General features: G+C 49.8%; 1 protein-coding gene and 1 pseudogene across 2 annotated transcripts; both read right to left on the minus strand.

Annotated features, from left to right (window-relative positions):
• Positions 1-8,808: 8,808 nt before the first annotated feature.
• On the minus strand, positions 8,809-9,744 carry LOC311216258 (olfactory receptor 14C36-like; the record flags this gene model as incomplete). Its single annotated transcript, XM_084297800.1, has 1 exon — positions 8,809-9,744. The coding sequence occupies one exon, from the start codon at positions 9,742-9,744 to the stop codon at positions 8,809-8,811; it is 936 nt and encodes a 311-aa protein (XP_084153926.1).
• A 6,441-nt stretch (positions 9,745-16,185) lies between these two features.
• On the minus strand, positions 16,186-17,122 carry LOC311216260 (olfactory receptor 14C36-like; annotated as a pseudogene). The gene has a single exon. The product of its transcript is annotated as an olfactory receptor 14C36-like (transcript).
• Positions 17,123-22,895: the final 5,773 nt, after the last annotated feature.

Consider the following 22,895-nt stretch of genomic DNA (forward strand, 5'->3'; position numbering starts at 1 on the left):
TCAACTGCATCACACCGTTTAGGGTAATTTGCAACCTTGCTGAGGGTGCACTCAATCCTACTAAGTCATTGTTGAAGATATTAAACATTTCTGGTCCCAGGACAGACCCCTGAACAACACCGCTCATCACCAGCCTCCACCTAGACATAGAACCATTACCCCTACTCTCTGGTTGTGGCCATCAAGTCAGTTTCTTTTCCACCAGGTAGTCCACCCTTCAAATCCAATATCTTTCCCATTCAGAGAGTAGTATATCATATGGGACCGTGTCCAAGGCCTTACAGAAATCCAAGTAGATGACATCAGTCAGTAAATCGTCATTTTCTAATTGCACCATGGCTTCCAAGTCCTCCTGCTTGTTTCCCATTCTGCATGCGTTGGTGCAGAGGCCCATCAGCTGGGCTATGGGCCACATCACCTTTTTAGAGGAGCCCTTCCTAATTCCTATGGGATGATTCACAGGTGTTTCCCTGATATTTGTTAAGGTTATTGGCACTCAGGGGTTCTTCCGAGTCACTTACAAGTAAATCCCCTTCCCCTATCAAATCTAGTTTAAAGCCCTGCTAATGAGTCTGGCCAGCTTGCTGCCCAAAACACTATTGTCCCACTTGGTCAGGTGCATCCATACGCTGCCTCCTCCTCAGTTCCCAGTCTCTGACTGGGAGGATTGAGGAGAACACTACTTGTGATCCAGATCCCTTCAGCATCTTTCCAAGGGGCAGAAAGTCCCTTTGGATGCTTCTGAGCCTCCTTGTCATGGCCTCAGTTGTCCCTACGTGCAAGAGCAGGAATGGGTGATAGTCCGCCAGCTTGAACAAGCTCGGTAGTTTCTTTGTGATGTCACAAATACCGGCCCCAGGCAGGTAGCAAACCTCTCAAGAGAGATTGTTTGGGCAGAAAGTTGGTGCATCACTGCCACTCAGAGAGGAATCTCCAATCACCAACACCATCTTTTTTTGTTTGTTTGTTTGTTTGTTTTGTCCTTTCTGGTGCTTTGGTACCATTACCATTGCTGTTATTGACACCCTCTCCTTGTTTGAGTGCCAGAGCATCGTATCTGTTGTGTAGGGGCACTTCAGAGGCAAGGGGGAGGTTCTTCAGTCTGCTCTGAGTGGAGACAAGGGTCTGGTATTCCTCCTCTTGTGAGTCCATCAATTCTGCTGGTTTCAGGTTGGAAACCATTTTACCACCCCATTGCAAGGAGTTAAGGCAAGTTTGTAAGACTGTTGCTCAGTCTATGCCAGCTCGTGATACCACGCGTCGATCTCTCGCTCGGATTCCTGGATGCATTGCAGCCTGCCGAGCTCCTCTTGCAACCTGGCCACTTGCTTAGAGAGTGTGTCTATCTGGTCACGATTGCACCCACGAAACACAACCTCTGCCTTCAGGCCTTAGGGGGACCTCCAAATTCTGGAGTTCCTTCAGCTGAAGGTCTGGGCAGCTATTTCAGGCCTTGGGAGGACAGTCCGGGTAGAGGCATCTGCCAGGATGGGTCGTGGCCCCCCTGTCTGGGTTTCTCAGCCCGGCAGGTGCAACAGGTGGACACCATTTCTGTCTCACTACAAAGCCACTCCATATTGCTCCCAGAAGAGAGAGTAGAGAGCCATCTGCTTCCTGCCCTCCCTGGTCACTCTGCATGTGTGCGCTCAAATATTGCAAGGGAACATGGGAATGCAGGCCCTCACTACCACAAAGTATGCAGCCAAGGTTCCCACATTTGGAAATCCACATTTTGGATATCCTCCACATTGCAAGGGCCAGCACACCTGGTGTGCAGGGGATGAGCCTCACCCTGGGAAAACAACCTGCCTGATCACGGTGTCTCTGCTGCCCCAAGTGCAGGAGCCAGCACTTAGTCTTGTTGAACTTCATAGATTTGGCCTTGGCCCATGAGTCCAGCCTATTCAGGTCCCTCTGCAGAGCCCTCTTACCCTCGAGCAGACCAATACTTGTGCCTAACTTGGTGTTGTCTGCAAACTTACTGAGGGTGCACTCCATCTCCTCATTTAGATCACTGATGAAGATGAGAACTGGCCCCAGTACTGAGCCCTGGGGATCACCACTAGTGGCTGACCTCCAAATGGATTTAGCTCCATTCAGCACGACTCTTTGGGCCCAGCCACCCAGCCAGTTTTTAATCCAAAGAAGCTCTAAACCTTGAGCAGCCACCTTCTTCAGGAGAATGTTGTGGGAAATGGTGTCAAAAGCCTTACTGCATTGCAGGTGGACCACATCCACAGCCTTTCCCTCATCTACTGAGTGCATCACCTTGTCATAGAACGATATCACATTTGTCAAGCAGGACCTGCCTTTGATAAATAACTTCTGACTGGGCCTGATCACCTGGTTGTCCTGGAACTGTTCCATGATGGTAGTCAAGACAATCTGCTCCATGAACTTCCCTGTCACTGAGGTCAGACCTACAGGCCTGCAGTTCCCTGAATTGTCCTTCTGGCCTTTCTTGTAGATGGCTGTCAAATTTGCTAGTTGCCAATTGACTGGGACCTCCCCTGATAGCCAGGACTGCTGATCAATGATGGAAAGCTGCTTGGGAAGTGATTCTGCCAGCTCCCTCAGTAGTGACAGGTGGATTCCATCTGGCCCCATAGATGTGTGTATATCTTCGTGGAGTAGCAGATCTCTAACCATTTCCTCATAGATTATGAAGGCTTCATCCTGCTCTCTTTCCCTACCCCCAGCTCAGGGGGATGAGTACCAGGGGAGCAACTGGTCTTCCTACTAGAAACTGAGGCAAAGAAGGCATTAAGTACCTCTGTCTTTACCTCTCCTATTTTCACAATGTTTCCCCCACATCCAATAAAGGATGATGATTCTCCTTAATCCTCCTTTATCTGAAGTATTTGTATAAATATTTTTTATAGTCTTTCACAGTAACGGATGGATTGAGCTCCAGCTGGGCTTTGGCCCTTCTGTATTCGTCCCCGTACAGCCCCATAACATTTAGGACACAGCTCCAGACAAACTGACAGCATGCATGAGAAGGAAGCCCAGAAAAGGTGGAACCTGGCAGCCTTCCATCGCCTACCCTTCTGTGACTCTGTGCTGCAATTCCATTCAGCTAGTTACTCCTGTATTATCCAAACTTTCCTGCAGCTCCTGATGCTGCTGTCTTATCAAAGAGCGCACAATCACACAAAGGTTGAACTGTCTGCCTGCACACATGAACATCTGACATGATGTCGATGCAGAGCTTGATGGTGTGGTTTAGTGATGGACTTGTCATTACCGAGGTGAAGTTCCATGACCGGGGTTACAGGTCCTCAGCCTTCTATGTTCCCTCTAAGCACTTTTACATTCCTGACGGCCTCATCCTTAAGAGTCTGATGGTATCATCAACCATGGGGCTTGCCAACCTCAATGGCCACACCCCCACATGTCCCCCTTCTTTATGTCAACCATCTTCTTGACACAAATATTACTCCATATATCACACACCCCAATAGGACTAGTTCAGAGGCTATGTGCATCCTCGGCTTAGACTGCATCAGGAGAGGGAACTTCAACGTTTCAAGAGGGCACCACTGGTAGGGCTTTGGCAGAGCTGCCTTGGAGACAAAGGACATGGAACAGTTGTCTACCTTGCTTGGCCTTCCACAGAATCCTTCTGTTGGGGGTTTGCTGAGGGCTGAAGAACAGCAGGTGCCAATGGCTACCATAGTGGCACACCTGAGACAGCGTTGTGCTATCCGAGACTCCCTGATTGCCATCCATGAGCTGGGTCATCGACTGGAGAGCCAAGGTGTAGCTGTAGAACTTGGTAGCATAATTTAATGATGGCCATGTCAGCACTAAGGTAAAGTTGCCTGACCTGGGTTACACGTCCCAGAGTAGTTTCAGGCACAATGCAATTCTTTTTGCCTTCTGCATCTATAGCACAGGAAATAGGACTTTACCCTACTCTATTGACTGGGCAGGTCTTTTCACATTACTCAGTTTAGGTTTCTGTGTCTGGAAGGGGACGATTTCCCAAAAGCGGCCAAGCTCATGGGTACAGCTACATCCAATAGTGGTATATTTTCTTTATTTTTCACCCTTAGTTTTCCTCAGATGACCCAAGATAGTCCATGGATGTCCAGTTGTCTACTAAGATTCATTTACAATTTCTCAGATCCCAATGGTCTTATCAAATTTTATTTTATTTTATTTTATTTTATTTTATTTTATTTTATTTTATTTTATTTTATTTTATGTTATGTTATGTTATGTTATGTTATTTTATTTTATTTTATTTTATTTTATTTTATTTTATTTTATTTTATTTATTACTTTAATTGTTTCCCAAGGAACCCCTGACTTGTCTTAGAAAGGGTTTCATGTGCTGAGCTGGGCTGCACTTACAGGGACAAAGACCACTGCTGGCAGTGGAGGTGTCAGACCTCTAGACTCTGTTTTTCCTCCCTATGGAGGTCTCCAAAGAAGTCACGCTGGATGAAAAGCAATATGAGAATGATGCTCCAAACTGAAATGCAACAACATTCAGCCTTTGAATCAAGAAAATATTTTTATGATGTGCTTTGTGAAATCTTTTCCCTTAACTACATCATGCAAACTCTGCAATTAGCTGCACAAGGTGTGAAAACTTGAAGAAAACTATGGAGGAGATGTTAGGAATTTCTACATTTTATTGAGTTCCACGGTGTATTGTGGTGGTCAGTCTATGAAGCTCAGGTTCTGAGAGGAGAACGATGCAACTGCTAGAGAAACTAAAGTCAGAAGGAAAACATGAAGTGAATTGGAGTATTAATGGGCCCCACTGAGGGATGTTACTAACAAAGCCTCCCCAGGGTCTTGTTAGGGCAGATAATTGGAGGCCATGGTTACAGACAGGCAAAGCACTGTGCTGAGAAAAGTCTTGGTTGGTTTTGGTGATGCAGAAGAGCCAAGGCCTGACCTCTGGAAGTGGGAGGGGAGATCCTGCACCCCTACATCTGTCTCAAGGATCTTGCTGGGGTCTGTGGGATGTTGTGGGCAGTGTGATGCCATGAGAACAACACTGGTGTGACACCTCTGAGCTGCTGCACACAGTTGTAAGGAATCCATGAGGCTCCATCACAATGAATATAACATATCTCCTCCTAAGCTCTAGCCAAGGGGACAAAACCTTCACGGCTGTTAGGGCCTTTCCTTTTTACCAGCACCCTCTGCCTTCTCCTCTGTAGCTTTTCCTATGCTGTCCCACACATTGCCCTATTTTCTTGAAGTCTTGAGACACCCATCTCAATTCAGCATCTTGCTTTCATCCCTTGCTTTCGCTGATGTCTCGTCAGCCCTCACCAGCTGTTCCTTGAAACACAAAGACAGAGGGTGACCTCTGGCACAACAGCATGACCCTTTGAGGGACATTTCTCCCTCCTTGTGACCAGTGCCAACCTACCATGGAACACTTTGTGGCAGTTTTTTTCTCTTCTGTTTTTTTCTACTAGAACAGAAAGCTCTATCTGGTAGGAAACCACTCCTGAAGTAGGCATCCCAACCCACCAGCCTTCTTGCATCCAGCCAAGCAGACACAAGTCACCTCAGCAGCAGCTTCCAAGCCAGGGGCCTGCTGCTGGCCTTGCAGCTTCTTGGCTAGACACAGCCAAGCCTTGTGCCCGCTGCTGTGCAGTCATGGACTCAAGCAGAAGGGACAGGACAACCCATCTGGGGGCCTTCTTTCTGCCTGGGTCCTCCTGGGTCTGGAGGCAGAGGGGATCCCCCAGTCAGCATGCCAAGCAGGTGCCTCCTGCTGGCCTAGCAGGGCCACTGCCAGCTGTCAGCCCAAAAGTGCAGCTCCCAGGGAGAAGTCAAGGATGACCTGTCAGCTAGATCAGAGTTAAATGACCTCCCAGTCCCTTTGCGTGACACGTTCCTGCTGCTGTCCTATCAAGTACAGAGACAGAAGTGACCTCACAGTCCCTGCCACAGTCACATTCCTGCTGCTGGGGCAGGAGATGCTGAGGCAGAGCTGAGCTCCTCAGAGCATTCCCACCCATCTCCTCCTTGTGCCCCACAAGCTGATCAGATCAGGGTGAGCAAGAGAGTAAAGGTAAGGGAAAGGGGCTATGAGCTGAGTTTTGTCTTGAAGGGATACTTTGAGGTCAGGCATAAGAATAGTGGATTCCTGTCAGGGTGTGGAGTAGTATTTAGGTTTGGGGATTAATGTCTCTGGTTAAAATAGGGGAAGGGCTTTACATGACTGTTTTAAGTCACAGTTCCAGCAGAATCAACATTGCCTGAATGTTCTAAACTCACAAAAATCATTAATTTCTGCTAGCCAAGCTCCTCTTTCCTCCCTCAAATCTCACATCTCTCCTGGCCAGTCTTTTCCTGACTTCGCCATTTCAGTCATCTTCGTACGGGCAGTTTCTGATGTCTTTCATGATCTCAGAGTATCTGCCTCACATCTGTTGGCTACTTCTTTTTTGAGACTGATATGGCACCTAAGTCAGGATGGAAAAGAACACAAAGGCTGTAGGTGAACCCTGCACAATGTGCCCAGCAGCTCTTGTACCACCCCAAAATTTTGTTTCCTGCCTCCAACTTCTAGATATGGAATGGCTTCTGTGCACCCAGGCTATCTTTTTCCAAACCCTCATGCATGGTTCAGTTTGCCCCAAGCGTCTTGGAGGCAGTGGCCCCCTCTTTGTCGAAAACTGAAAGCAGTCCTAAAGGATGACTTCAGGCAAAAGCTGACACCTCTGACATGACAACCCCTATCCAAGACCTCTTCCTCTATGGGGCCTACCAGGTACTTAGAAGGAGCCGATCTCAGAAACTACATGCACAGCAAGTGCCTTCTGCTGCCCTACCATGGACACTGGCAGATGTGAGCCTAAAGGCACAGATCCCAGCCAGGAGTCAAGGGTGACCTGTCAGCTACTTGAGAATGCAGTCACCTCGCAGGCCATTTAACAGCCATTCGCTGGACTTATTGCTTCTCATACACCACTGAGCATATAACACCAGACCTACAAAACACCCCCTTTTTGGGCCAGGACCTGCCCAGGTGGAAGTGATCTGGTTGTGATCCTCCAAGCCCATGGCACACCTGCTGGGCTCGCAGGATCTCTGACACTCAGGAGCCAGTTCCGTGCCAGTCCTGGGAGGTGCTAGGGCAGGAGGGACCTTGCAGGCAATGTTCCAGCCCCATACCTGTTGGCGGTCTCTCAGCTCCTAGTGCACAGTGAAGATCACGCTCACATCCAGAAGCTGTGTGCCTCAAGCCAGTCTAGAAGACACTCAGGGGATGCATCCTTACAGCCCCAGCCCCAGCTGGTGGTACTGCTCTGCAAAGCGAGGGGGCTGTGGTGCCTGGGGCACAGGGGCACTCTGCAGGGCCGTGCTGGGCAGGCTGGGAGACAGACCCAGCTCATGGGGTCACTGCCATTGCCCCAGGGTTGCAAGGAATCACTCGCCAGGCTCCTTTGCTGGGGCTTTTGTGTGTCGTGGGGCTGCAGAGCTCTTCTTTGCCTGCTCACACCAGATTGAGCATATGAGCTCTGTTCAGTCCACCTCGGAGGAGATCCCCCCTTAGGAGGGAAGTGCTGCAGTGGAGGCCAGCTGTGCCACTGCCGTGCCCACTGCCTGTCCCTGCCTGCAGTCCCAGCACAGCCCCACAGCAGCACTGGCACCAAGTGAGAGGAGCAGCCGGGCCTGATCCCACCAGCAGAGCTCAGCAGGACAGGGCGGCAGTGGCAAGAGAGCAGCTCTGCATGCCCCAAGCGCTGGTGCTCCCTGGCCGTGCTGCTGGGATGGGACTCTTTTCCTCTGCACCTCTGCACACGGGCATTGCCCCTGCAGAGCCTGGTCTCAGAGGAAGGACGTCAGACAAAAAAGGTAGTTAAATCTTAACTTCCTTAAGGTTAAATTCATGGAGAGCATGGCTTCACATGCACAGAGTCTATGAGCTATATTCAACAGGTACATCCATATCATCTTAATGGGTGTTCATTAGCTGAATTAATGTAATAAGAATATGCACAAACACAACCACAAACAAAACAAAACAAAACAGGTATATTGGTATTAAGCCAATTATTTGCATTATAAGACATTTGCAGAAGCAGATCAAAAAATTCTTGTATCCAAGACACATCTAGTCATCTATATCCACAAGGCATGCTTGAGCTCCTGGGTCCTCATGCTACAGATGAGGACATGCTCTGCTGGAGGGACCACTGAGTACAGAACTGCCACCACCAGGTCCAGGGATGGGGAGGGGATGGAGGAGGGCTTCAGGCAGGCAACCATGACAGGCCTGAGGGAGATGGACACCATGGCCAGGTGAGGGAGGCACGTGGAAAAGGCTTTGTGCCGGCCCTGCTATAGAGACGACAGGACTGTCACCTAGATCCACAAGGTCGAATCCAAATGCACTGCTTCTACCTGTGGCAGCTGGGCTCTTGGTCCTGAGCCCATCCTGTATGCTGGGGCTGCTCCCCCAGCTCCAGAGGATTTGGGAAGAGAGGGATACTGAGACCAATGAATTTCTGATGGTATCTTTATTTGTCTTTATCTGCCAAGGAAGCCTGGTTCTGTATGTATGTTAGATGATGTGGTCAACCTTACAAAAGATGTAACATTCTGAATGGTAAGAATGAGATTATAAAAAACAAAATGAAATATTGTTCAAATACTAACAGAGAAAAATAATGTAAAAAATTGTGTCATTTTCCCAAATACTCTTTGATTTCTCTTGGGATTCTTATTAATGATAATGTTATGAAAACACTAGTAATGATAAAAAAGATATGATATAATGTGAATCAAAATATTTGCACATTATTAAGAATACATCTTCTGAACACATCATGGATGCTTAAGAAGCATGTATGGAAACAGTTTCCTCACTGCTTTCTTGAGCTCCTGGTTCCTCATGCTGTAGATGAGGGGGTTCACTGCTGGAGGCACCACCGAGTACAGAAGTGCAACGACCAGGTCCAGGGATGGAGAGGAAATGGAGGGGGGCTTCAGGTAGGAAAATATGCCAGTGCTAATGAAGAGGGAGACCACAGCCAGATGAGGGAGGCACGTGGAAAAGGCTTTGTGCCGGCCCTGCTCAGAGGGCATCCTCAGCACTGCCCTGAGGATCTGCACATAGGACATCACTATGAAAACAAAACAACCAAAGACTAAAGAAACACTAAACACTAGTGCCCCAACTTCCCTGAGGTAGGCATCTGAGCAGGAGAGCTTGAGAATGTGGGGGATTTCGCAAAAGAACTGGTCCACAGCATTGCCTTGGCAGAGGGGCAGGGAAAATGTAGTGGCCGTGTGCAGGGCAGCATTGAGAAAGCCACTGCCCCAGGCAGCTGCTGCCATCTGGGCACAAGCTCTGCTGCCCAGGAGGCTCCCGTAGTGCAGGGGCTTGCAGATGGCAATGTAGCGGTCATAGGCCATGATAGTAAGGTTATAATACTCTGCTGATATGAAGAAGAGAAAGAAAAAGACCTGGGCAGCACATCCTTGATAGGAGATTGCCCTGGTGTCCCAGAGGGCATTGGCCATGGTTTTGGGCAGAGTGGTGGAGATGCAGCCCAGGTCGAGGAGGGCGAGGTTGAGGAGGAAGAAGTACATGGGGGTGTGGAGGCGGTGGTCGCAGGCTATGGCGCTGAGGATGAGGCCGTTGCCCAGGAGGGCAGCCAGGTAGATGCCCAGGAAGAGCGCGAAGTGCAGGAGCTGCAGCTCGCGCGTGTCTGCGAATGCCAGCAGGAGGAATTCAGTGATGGTGCTTCTGTTGGACATCTGATTTTTCGGGATGTGGTCCTGAACAACGAAGAGGATGAGAATAATAAAGTACAAGAAATGCATCAGAGGAAAATTAATTCCATTTCTCATTTAAAATCATCACTTTTATTGTGCACTTTCTGGCAGACATTTGGCAGATCCCTTTCATGCATCCTGATTCATTCTGCCTGACGGTGTCTGTTGAAACAGGGGGCTCTACTGTGGGCAGTGCAGGAATCAGTCCTGTCCTACAGAAAGAGGTGAAGAGGAACATGGGGAAATGTCAGTTTCTCTTCCATCCTGATCTCAAAGAGGTTTTCCCCGGTGTTGCTCCCAGTTCACCAAACTGCAAAGCAGAGTTGTGGAGGCTTTTTTTTAAATTTATTTTAAAATTTTGTTTTTTGAGTTTTTTGTTTCAGCTGTCCCACCACTCCTGAGGAGTGTTTCCAAGTCACAAACCCTGGTTATTTCTACTGGACTCAAAGGGAATCCTTGTAGATCATTATCAGAGAAAAAGGGACTGTCACTTTAGTGCACAGTGTTCTTCAGGTATGACAGCCAGTCTGTCCATGAAATACGGTCTCAGCTGCCCTGTGAGAGCTGCAGGAAAGTTCTACTCACATGTTTGATTGAAAAGAACAAAGACCCTGCTGAGAGCAGAGGAATCCAGGCTCAAAGTGCACATCTCCACACCCCTCACCCTGTCCCCGTACTCCCCTTCACTCAAGCACACCGAGGGCTCACTACCTGGGCATGTGAAACCCCCATCCCCAGCCAGCCTGGGAACAAGACCAGCAGCAGCACGGCCAGGTGGAGGAGCCAGGAGGAATGCCAGCGTGCTGCTGCCAGGGGAGGCAAGGCCAGGGAGGGACAGACGGACACTCAGCAGACCCTCCTGTGCTGCAGCTCTGCCTGCAGACAATGCAGCTCCTGCTCATTGCAAATGATCTGTGCTCACTTCAAGCCGGCAGAGACCTCCCAAAGACAGGGATGTCTCCCAGCACTAGGAATCGGGGAGCTTGCAGCTCTTAAAGATCATCTAGGATAAAACCTGAGAGGAACACAAAATGATGTTGATGCAGTTTCTGGGCTGAGGTGTGGAAAGGAACTTTATAAATTTCATTGCAGACAACCAGCACTCTCACTGAAATTCTCTTGGAGTCTCAGTCTCCACTACAATAATGTCAATCCATTACCATGAAACCATGTCTCCCCTCCACTGCAGGAATCTGTAAGCACAGGCTACAGAAAAATTCTTCCCTTTCAGGTACCCCCTCTCTTGGTCTTCCTCTTGAAATATGCAATCATAAATGTTATTCTATACAGCATTTTCTACTCATTTTTGTAGAAATAGAGACAACGACCCTGACAGATGCTATCAGCCATTGGATGTGCCAGCTGTAGAAGACCCCTCTGGCAACCCCACCTGCATGGCCCTGCTGCCAGAGCCTCACGGTGTCAAGAGCCTGCAGATGTGTCCTGCCACACGCTGCCCTCCGTTGTTGCACTCCTCAGTGCCTCCAAGCCCTCTCTCCTTCTCTCCTCTCTGCGTGCCAGCTGCGGTCAGAGCCCCCAGTCCTGCTGTGCTGTGCAGAGGAGCTGCTCCTGAGCACAGCTGTCTCTCTGCAGCGCTTGCCAGGAGCTGCCCTTGGGCCCACGAGCCTGGCCCAGCTCAGCAGCACAGCACCCGACCATGGCATCGCTTGCTCTGTGCCCTTGGGCTCCCTCGAGGTGTCCCCAAGGCCTCAGGGCTGACAGCTCCCCAAGGCAGCAGGGTCTCTGCTGGGGTGTGCTCATTGAGGCAGACTGAACTGATCATCTACTGCTCCTCTCTGAACACAAGATTTTTAGAAGTGTGATTTGTGCTGTTGGACTGTGGTTGTCAAACATGTTGTGCTTTAACCTGTCAGGCAGCTCAACACCACACAGCTGTTAGCTCACCCCAACCCCCCCTCATGCTTATCGGTTGAGGTCAGGGCAGTTGAAAGGACTGAAATGGTAGAGAAAGAATTGTAATAGTAATTATTTTTAGTGCTATTATTATTATGTACAAAGCAAGCTATGCACAGTGCAATTGTTCATTACTGACTGATGTCCAGCCTGTCCCCAACTGGTAGAACAGTGTGGTAACCATCTGCACCTGCTCTTCTTTGACCTTCAACAAGTCCACAAATGGAAAGGTCCTCCCAGGGACTGCGAAAGCTAGACAGCTCTTTAACATCCTTTAAAACCCCAGCTGTACCCTTTTGGATCTTGGAAGTATCGTCTCATGGGGAAGTTTATGTCAAGGTTTCATAGATCAACATTCTTCTCCCTCCTTTCTTTTCTGGGCAGTAGTTCTTTTCCATTCTCAGGAGCCTGATTTTCATCCCCACTGTTTTCTTCTGCATGTAGAAGCAGTGGAACCTGGCACAGGTTGGTGCTCTGGCCTAGAAAGAGCAGACCTGGGGCGTCTGGTCTAGGCCCCAGACTAGACCTGGGATCTGTCACAGGGTCTGGAGTGGCTGCAGGACATGTCAGAGGTGTTGGAGTAGCTTCAGGGCCCATCACAGGGGTTGGAGTGACACTGACTGAGGCTCCCTTTGGAATTCCCTTTGGAATTGCCAAGGTGATAACCCCTCCTTTTATAGCACTTCTGCAGTTTTTAAGGATTCTGCACGTGCTCAGGGGGGAAGTTCCAAAGCACTGGAGGTGCCCTCTGCTCTAGGTTTCTGCCCAGATCCTCCAATGCTCCCTGCCACTCCTCACTCTCCGGCCTTGGGGCAGGTCTCTGGAGGGCATTCTTAAAGAGATGTTTATCCTTAAACAACAGTTGAAACACATTCAGGAGACATCACAATAGGACCATCCCATGGATATTCTAAGCTTTTTAGAGCTAGTGTAATTAGCCTGGAGGAGAAGGGGGAGGTGAAGGAGATAGTGAAGAAGTGGAGAAGTGTCCTTCCCTTTTCTCTCCCTAGATTGGCTTCCTAAGGCAAAAAGGTCAAGAGTGTAATTCTTAATAGTTTCTGAGTGATGGTTCCTGAGGTATGGAGGTGATGGCAATGCTCAGTACAAAGAACAGATTTGTCACATGACCAGTAATTTTATAGATTCATAAGCCAGTGCTACACAACACAGCAAAATAACTTTAAACTAGACCCAGAAATGATAAACAGCACAATGGGAACACATGCAGTAAGTAATGTGCTATACAACACATTTCTGAAAACAAGCCCAACAGACCTGAGATCCAAAATGTCGACCTTGTGATCAGCAACTATTAAACTGGTCTAATGCTTATAACAATTTATCTTTAGTACTCTGTAGTAAGATCTGTCCTTCTCTCAACCCTTCGTGCCCCACACTGGGTGCCAAAAAGACTTCTGTGGTTTAACGCGGCAGTTCGAGTACATGGAATTATTTGAACAAGTCCAGATCAAGGGGCTAGAGCAAGTCTTCTATGAAGGCACACTGAGAGAACTGGTACTGTTCTGCCTGGAGAAGACAAGGCACCAGGGAAACCTTAGAGCAACCTACCAGTACTTAGAGAGGACCTACAGGAAAGCTGGGGAGACAGTCTTTGTCTGGGAGTGTAGTGATAGGACAAGGAGTAATGACTTTAAAATAGAAGATGGTAGGTTTAAATTAGATACATGGAAGAAATTCTTTCCTCTGAGGATGGTGAGGCACTGGAACAGGTTGCCTGGAAAAGCTGTGAATGTCCCATCCCTGGAAGTGTTCAAGGACAGGTTGGAATGTGTTTTGAGCAACCCGGTCTAGTGCAAAGTGTCCCTGCCCACTGCAGGGGGGTTGGAATAAGATGATCTTTAGGTCCCTTCCAACCCAAACCATGATCCCATGTTGCTATGATTACCTATGACACTGCCATCATTGACCATGTGAAGCTCATAAGGGCTCTCCTCAGAGATTTTAACCAAGCCCTTTCCCAAAATTTCATCATCCCCATGGCCAGTCCTCAGGTTGTTTAGAGTTGGTTTTGGAAGAAGGAGAGAGGTGCTGGTACAGCTGCTGACATCGTCAGAAGACTGATCTCAAAGACCTTGGAAAATACAAATTGATTAAAATCATTCCTTAGGACTTAGAAAAGGCAGATGTCAAACCCATCTTCTACTAGAAGGCTGAGCAAAAGGATAATTAAGCCTAACCAAGGATTATAACGCCAGCCTTCACCCTAGCCCCCAGTCAAGAACTAAACAAATCTCCAATCTCCAAAGCTTGATCTTCCCCTATAAATTGAGCAATCATCTTGAGAAGAACACCAATCCTTCCCTCAAAGCCCTACCATTCCCATAACCCTAGAAGGTGACCTCTAATCCCTATATGTTAATCTGAACACCTAATTACCAAAACTCTCCACCATGCACACAACACATCTCAGCTTCAACCCCACTCCTATCCCTAACTTCAGCTGCTTGTCCCCTTGGGGCAAGAGTAGCCAACAGATATGAGACAGGTACTCTGAGATCATGAAAACCATCAGAAAGCTGCCCCTAAGAAAATGACTGATATGGGGAAGTCAGGAGAAGCCTGGTCAGGAGAGATGTGAGATTTGGGAGAGGAAAGAGGAGTTTGGCTAGAAGAAATTAATGATTTCTGTGAGGTTCGAACATTCAGGCAATGTTGATTCTGCTGTAATGCTGGCTTAAAACAGTCATGTAAAGCCTTTCCCTTATTTTAACGAGTGATATTAATCCCCAAACCTAAATACTACTCTACACCCTGACAGGAATCCACTATTCTTATGCCTGACTTCAAAGTATCCCTTCAAGCCAAAACTCAGTCCATAGCCCCTTTTCCTTACCTTTACTCTCTTGCTTACCCTGATCTGATCAGCTTGTGGGCCAAAAGAAGGAGAAGGGTGGGAATGATCTGAGGAGCTCAGGTCTGCCTCAGCATCTCCTGCCCCAGGAGGAGGATCATAACTGTGGCAGGGACTGTGAGGTCACTTCTGTCTCTGCACTTGATAGGGCAGCAGCAGGAACGTGTCACAGAAAGGGACTGGGAGGTCACTTGTGTCTGGAGGTGGCAGGTCACCCTTGCCTTCTCCCTGGGAGCTGCACTTTTGGGCTGACATCTGGCAGTGGCCCTGCTAGGCCAGCAGAAGGCACCTGCTTGGCATGCTGACTGTTGGCATTGCTTCCTTGCAACACTGTGCAGGGCTGCGGAGGTGTCAAAATGAAGTTCTTCTAGTAGCATCACAGTACCCACCACATCCCACAGACCCCAAGACTAGCCCTGAGCCAGACATGGGTGTGCAGGGTCTCCTCTCCCAGTGGCCGTGGTCAGGCCTTGGCCCTTCAGCTTCATTAAAACCAACCAAGATTTTTCTCAGCACAGTGCTTTGCCTGTCTGTAACCATGGCCTCCAATTTTCTGCCCTAACAAGGCCCTGGGGAGGCTTTGTTAGTAACAGCCCTCAGTGGGGCCCATTAATACTCCAAGTCACTTCAACTTTTCCTTCTGACTTTAGCTTCTCAAGTGGTTACATCACTCTCCTCTCAGTACCTCAACTGAGTACAGGGGGACAATCACTTCCCTGGACCTGCTGGCCACACTGCTTCTTATGCAAGCCAGGATGCCGTTGGTCTTCCTGGCCACCTGAGCACACTACTGGCCCATATTCAGCCGACTATCAACCAGTACTCCCATGTCCTTCTCTGCCAGGCAGCTCTCCAACTACTCATCTCCCAGCCTGTAGCTCTGCTTGGGGTTGTTGAGTCCCAGGTGAAGAACCCGGCACTAGAACCCCAGAAAACAGAAGAGCAGGGAGCGACCTCTTGGCTATGTTCCTGGCAGCAGCTTTGGAGAGGCGTCCAGGCTTCTGGGTTTGCCCAGAGCAAGACCCTCCTGTTACTGTGGTGCTATCCGGGAGGCCAGCTGTAACCCAGGGCTGCACAGTGCCTGCTGCTGCCTGCAGTCACAGGGATGCCACTGCAGAGAGAACAGGACTGTCACCAAGGCCTATGAGATCTGACAGCTTATCCGAATAAAAGAGCACAGGAGAACACACTGAAAGCCAAAAGAGAGCAGCAGTGACAAGGCCACGTCCTGCTGCTGGCCATGGCCATGGCTCCAGAGAAGCAACAGCCCCCACCCAAACTCCATGTAGCAGCTGGGCTCTTGGCCCTGAGCCCCTCCTGTGTGCTGGGGCTGCTACCCCAGCTCCAGAGGGGATGGAAAGAGATGGCAGCTGATAAAATGTAGTTCTGATGTTTTTTTTTTGTTTTGTTTTGTTTTTGTTTTTAATTTATTATGTTTCTCTACATAACCTGCTTCTTTCAATAATTAGATGACTGGGTCACTGTAAATGAAAAAATAGAAATAAGAAAATCAGGTAGCAGGTTAAGGATAACATAATTTAAATCAAAAGAAAAAAATTGTAGAAAATATTTATAGAGAAATATAGTAACAAAAATTTTCCTCACAGTTCCTGAAATAATCATGGAACTCACAAACATTATTGATTGCAAAGAAGCATGTATCCAAAGAGTTTCCTTACTGCATCCTTGAACTCCTGGTTCCTCATGCTGTAGATGAGGGGGTTCACTGATGAAGGAACAACTGAGTAGAGAACTGACACAATAAGATCCATAGATGGGGAAGAGAGGGAGGGGGGCTTCAGATAGGCAAACATGACAGTGCTGATAAAGAGGGAGACCACAGCCAGGTGAGGGAGGCACGTGGAAAAGGCTTTGTGCCGGCCCTGAGAAGAGGGCATCCTCAGCACTGCCCTGAAGATCTGCACATAGGAGAAAACAGTGAAAATAAAACAACCAAAGCATAAAGAAACAGTAAGAACAAGTGCCCCAGCTTCCCTGAGGTAGGCATCTGAGTAGGAGAGCTTGAGGATCTGGGGGATTTCACAGAAGAACTGGTCCACAGCATTGCCTTGGCAGAGGGGCAGGGAAAATGTGTTGGCCGTGTGCAGGGCAGCATTGAGGAAAGCCACTGCCCCAGGCAGCTGCTGCCATCTGGGCACAAGCTGTGCTGCCCAGGAGGCTCCCATAGTGCAGGGGCTTGCAGATGGCAACGTAGCGGTCGTAGGCCATGACGGTGAGAAGGTAATATTCTGCTCCAACCAAGAAAGCAAAGAGAAAGAGTTGGGCAGCACAGCCTTGGTAAGAGATGGCCCTGGTGTCCCAGAGGGCATTGGCCATGGCTTTGGGCAGAGTGGTGGAGATGCAGCCCACGTCGAGGAGGGCGAGGTTGAGGAGGAAGAAGTACATGGGGGTGTGGAGGCGGTGGTGGCAGGCTACGGCACTGAGGATGAGGCCGTTGCCCAGGAGGGCAGCCAGGTAGATGCCCAGGAAGAGCGCGAAGTGCAGGAGCTGCAGCTCGCGTGTGTCTGCAAATGCCAGCAGCAGGAACTCGCTCACTGAGCTGACGTTGGGCATTTTCTGACATCGAAGAGTTGTCTGTAGAGAAGCAGAAGGCAGAAAAAGTTTAGAAGACAATTCTCTGAGGAAAACCTACTACAAGCCTTAGAGCACTCTCATCTGAAGCCTCTCTTTGCAAAAGGAGCTTTCTGCAGCTCCATCGCTTGAGTCCCAGCTGATGCTGGGTGAGACTGGCACTGCAAGCATGCAGTACTGGGGACTTTAGAGGTGTCCTTCCTTCTGTGAAGCAGTCAGAAAGCAGGAACAAGGGGGAAACTCAAGTTCAGTCCACTTATGGGATCCATGAACTTTGCAGGGTTGTTGCAAAGAACACCTCCAACCACACTGTAGAGCGAGTCAGATTTTATTATGCTTAGTAATCACACTCTTTTTTATTATGCTTAGAACAATATATTTATATATTGTTCTTATAATATATATATATTATATAATATATTTTATTATGCTTAGAACAATCACACTCTTGCGTTTCCAAAGAAGTGGAGACAGCTTAAAGCAAAGAAGCTCCAACCCCAGTGCAGATGGACAGAATCCTCACCTTATCCCCAAGTGCATGAGCAGGATCTCAGCTTTTCCCTCTTCGCAAAGGCTGCAGAGGCCTCATTCCAGCTGCCCACAGACAGCCATCCAGCAGCGCAGACATGTTAGTACGGAGGTGTCTTTTCTTTGAAGTATCTGGATAACACAAGGATGCCTAGACAGAGCTGCATCCTGTGGGAGAGAAGAATGCAGCCCAGGATGATGCCCCACGGACAGAGCTGGATATTCGCAATCTGGGGTGTCCCAATACCCAATCTGCATCCCCTGCAGTGTCTGGAGGAGACTTGGACACCCAAGTCTTGGCTAAAAAGGGCAGCTGGGTTATGACACTCCAAGGGGCTTCTGCCAGACTTCCTCACCTTGCACTGCAACCCAGCAGGACTCTCAAAGCCTACTGCATTGCCCACTGCCCTCCCAGAAACAAGACCCAGCAGGAGACCCTTCCAGGACCTGCAGCTGCATGGCCCTGCAGCCAGACCCTTACCTTGTCAAGGGCTGTGCAGGTTTCTCCTGCAGGCAGCTCTCAGCATCCTCCCACTGCCAACTGCCTCCAAGCCCTCTCTCCTTCTCTCCTCTCTGTGTGCCAGCTGCGGTCAGAGCCCCCAGCCCTACTGCGCTGTGCAGAGGAGCTGCTCCTAGGCACAGCTGTCTCTCTGCAACAGGATCACTTTTGAAATGAGTTTTCTCTATCCCACGAGCCCGGCCCAGCTCAGCAGTACAGCACCAGCCCAAGGCACTGCAATCACCCCTCTTGGGGCTTTGCTGATGAGCCCACACACGAACCTCAGGCACTCAGAGACAATTGAAGACATCTCTCCAGAAGTGCAAGTCAGAGGCAAGTTTCCTGCAGTGTCCCCCTGAGGGCCAGCACTGACACAGCCTCCCTTGGAGCTCGTTAGAGCAGAACCCTGGAGGCAGTGAGGACAAGGAGACAAAGGCAATGTGAAGGTGACACTGATGTGTAGGAAACCTGGATGTGTGTCACCAAGCACAAGGGCTGGGCCTTGACCCCAAGTGCTTGGGAAGTGAGATCCTTTCCCTTCACACCTTTCACAGGGCTCTTCCTGGGCAGTAGGAGATGGGGATGTGCATGGCCAAGTGCAGGAGAATGGTACGACCCCTGCTTTGTTCATTGTTGGGGTTGAGGAGGCAATGAGGCCCTGGTGCTTTAACGATCAGTTGTCTCCTCATAGGCCTCAGTGACAGAGACAACAGCCATAGCCATGGACCTAAAGACATGGGTTCTGCTGGGACTTTGAGCTTTGCCATAGCCCTTTATCCTCTCCATACCAGGCTGTCCTAGTGTCCCCTAGACCTGTACCTCTTTTCCTGAGGGCTGCAAACACTCTTCTGTGTGGTGCCACACTGGATCTGAGCTGATTCGGATAACTCAGACTTTCTTGGTGGCCATGCTCCTCGTAAGGCAACTCTGTAGGAAGCTGGCCTGGTTCCTGCTGAGCAGGCACCACTGCTCGTATGGCATCCCTCGTGGTGCCCAGGCCCTCCTCCTCCTGGGCGCTGCTCACTAAGCAGGGTCCCAGTCTGCCCTGATGTGTGGGGTTCCTATTCTTATGGCGAAGGACGAGGCTCGTCTCCTTGTAAATGACAAGAGATTTCTGTAGGCAAAATCCTGCATTTTCTCAGGGTTCCTCGACACTGATGCTCCATTCTGTCAGCCATTCATGGCTGCAGGCAGACGGTTCAACCTTCATGTGATTGTGCTATCTCTGACAGGATAGTAGCATCAGGACTTCAGGAAAGTTTGGATAATACAGGAGTAATCACTTGAATGGAACTGCAACACAGAGTCACAGAAAAACAGTGGGTGGAAGGCTGCCAGATTCTACTTTTTCTGTTCTTCATTCTCATGCATGCTGTCAGTTTGTCTGGACCTGTGTCCTGAATGTTAAGGGGCTGTGCAGGTCAAAGTTCAAAGGGCCAAAGCCCAGCTGGAGCTCCATCTGTCTATTACTGTCAAAGACAATAAAGACTGCTTATAGAAATACTTTAAATAAAAGAGGATTAAGGAGAATCATCATCCTTCATTGGACATGGGGGAAATCTGGTAATGATCTCGAGATAAGGTAAAGGCTGAGGTACCTAATGCCTTCTTTGCCTCAGACTCTAGCAGCAAGACCAGTTGTTCCCCTGGATATTTCTTCTTCCTTGTAGCCAGTGCCAACCATCCATGGTGCACTTTGTGGAAGTTTTTTCTTTCCTGCTCTTTCCTACTACCAAAGTAAACTCCATCAGAGTGGAAACCACTCCTGAAGTAGGCATCCCAACCCAGCAGGATCCTTGCGGCCTCTCAGCCAACCACACACAAGTCACCTCAGCAGCAGCTTCCAAGCCAGGGGCCTGCTGCTGGCCTTGCAGCTTCTTGGCTAGACACAGCCAAGCCTTGTGCCTGCTGCTGTGCAGTCATGGACTCAAGCAGAAGGGACAGGACAACCCATCTGGGGGCCTTCTTTCTGCCTGGGTCCTCCTGGCTCTGGAGGCAGAGGGGATCCCCCAGTCAGCATGCCAAGCAGGTGCCTTCTGCTGGCCTAGCGGGGCCACTGCCAGATGTCAGCCCAAAAGTGCAGATCCCAGGTCTATGTCAAGGCTGACCTGCCACCTCCAGACACAAGTGACCTCACAGTTCCTTTGCGTGACACGTTCCTGCTGCTGCCCTATCAAGTGCAGAGACAGAATTGACCTCACAGTCCCTACCACAGTCACATTCCTCCTGCTGGGGCAAGAGATCTTGATGTAGGGTTCGTAGGATTCCCACCCATCTCCTCCTTGTGGCCCACAAGCTGATCAGACCCATGGCCCCTCACATTCATCTTTGAATGCCAAGCGACTGCACAGCAGCCTCACAATTCTTCTCCTGCAACAAGGGGCCAAGCATCTTAAGTTAATGTTGTGGAGAGGGGCTGAAGGTGATGAGGTTAATGCACAGGAACAGGGGCTTTGGGTGTTAGGTGTTCATGTATGGCATTAGGGAACAAGGCTCACCTTGCTGAGTTAGAGTTTAGGCAAAATTTTAGTTGAAGACTTTTGTGTGCTGCCTGGGGTGTCAAGCCTGTGGTTAAATTATTGGCAAGGTTTGCGATTTAGGATTTTGTTCTGGTCTGCCTAGAAGTCCAGGGTTAAAGAGAGCCTTTTAATGCTAGTGTTAAGGTCAGGGATCAGGGTGAGCAATAGAGGAAAGTGAAGGGAAAGAGGCTATGGGCTGAGTTTTGACTTCAAGGGAATCTTTGAGTTCAGACATTGGAGTAGTGGATTTCTGTCAAGGTGTGGAGCAGCATTTAGATTTGTGACTTAAGGTTACTGATTGAAAGTGGGGAAGGGCCGCATATGACTGTTTTAGGTCACGGTTACAGCAGCATCAGCATAACCTGAACCAATTTACCTCTACAAAATCCTTAATTTCTGCTGGCCAAGCCCTTATTCCCTCCCCCAAATCTCACATCTCTCCTGTCCAGCCTTCTCCTAACCTCCCCATATCAGACATCTCATTGGGATCAGCTTTCTGATGGATTTCATGATCTCAGAGTATCCATCACACCTCTGTTGGCTGCTCTATTTCTGAGAAAAGCACCACTTAAGACACGATGGAAAAGGACACAAAAGTCCATCAGAGCACCCTGCACAATGTGCCCAGCAGCTCTGCAGTGCCACAAAAGTGTGGTTCCTGCTTACAAGTTTTCTTTCCAGAATGGCTCCTATGGCTCCAGGGTAACTTTTCCCAGGCACTCAGTTCCCCAGTCCATACCACTCATGCATGCAGGCCCCACGGGTCTCTCCAACCCTCCCCTCTTCCCCTGCAGTAGTGGCACCTCACCGCAGCAGGTTGGTGCATCTCCAGGCTCAGGGGTGCTTCCTGAGGGCCTGCCCCATGTGGGGAGTGGTGGGGAAGAAGAGAGCAAGGTCATCTCCTGGGGCATGGCTGAGCACAGCCCAGCCATCCCACACCGTGGGCAGGCCCCTGCTCCCAGGCTGAGGCACACATGCAAGGTGGACACTTCTCCGTCAGCCCAGCTTCACGCAGGGCCCTTCAGCCCTGCCCCAGTCCCAGGACTGACCTCCTACTCCTACTCCATCCACAGACAGCAAATAAAGCCCTGAGTGTCTCTGTTTCTCACAGCCTTCTCACAAGTCTTTCTCCTTGCCCTCCTCACTGCCCAGCACTGTCTCTCAGGTGGCACTCAGTGACACTTCAGAAGGGCCTTTGGGCTTCCTCAATTGTCCTGGTGCTTATTAGCACCTTCCTGGCTCCTTCCCGAGCTTAGAGGAAGTCTTCTTGTCCATCAGGGGCCCTGTACTGGCTGTTGGTGGGACGGAGTTACTCTCTGCAAAGCAGCCCCGTGTGGTACTGTGTTTTGGTTGTGTGACCAGTGATGGTCACCCACAGTTGTGGTTGCCGTTTTTGAGCATTTCTTGCACAGCATCAGGGCCTTCTGTGGCTCACAATTTCTGAGTTTTACTTGGTTTTGTTATTCTGTCCCCAGTTCCTCTAGAAGAAGAGAAAGAAGGTGGCTGATAGGTGTTTATCATGCTGGATGCATGGAGCAAGGGGGTGTCCGTGGTGCCAGGAGATGGAGGTCCGTGAAGCTGCAGGAGCCCTGCTCTCTTGCCTGGGAGATCCCCAGCACACAGTGCCTGTGCCCTGCAGGGCCAGCCCCGCTCCCCAGGCCAGCACAAGAGGCCTGGCCCAGCCACAGAGCAGCCTGCCCCGAGCAGGGGCCTGCACAAAGAGCTTTCCCTTTGCCCTTTCCCCATCAGTGCAGGCCCAGAAATGCTGCCCTGCTCTTCCCCTGGGCCATCCCTGCTCCCAGAGAGCCTTGCCCAGGGCACTGTGTTTGTGCTGGCCTGGACAGCCATTGCTGCTTCCATCCCTGTTTTCCCCACAGGGCCGCAAGCTGGCGGTGCTGCTGTGAGAGCCAGGGGCTGTGGTGCCCTGGGACCCCCGGGGATCTCCCCCGTACCCGTGATGGTCAGGGTGGGCAGCAGACATACGTCCATGGGGATCTCTGCTTCTGAGCCCCTTTCCATCTGCCCTGATGTCTCAGCAGCACAGGGCAGTGCTGGGCAGGGCCATGGGGTGTCTCTGAGGACACAAAGGGCAGGCGAGTGCTGTACCAGACCTCGCCACAGCACTTCAAAATATATATCCGCAATTACTCTGCAGTCTTACGGGCCTTAACCTGCTGGCTCTCCACCACGTCTTCTGGCATTGCAGAGC

The sequence above is a fragment of the Netta rufina genome (genome assembly GCF_964035555.1).
Source record: "Netta rufina genome assembly, chromosome: 18".
In the NCBI taxonomy this organism is placed as follows: domain Eukaryota; kingdom Metazoa; phylum Chordata; class Aves; order Anseriformes; family Anatidae; genus Netta; species Netta rufina.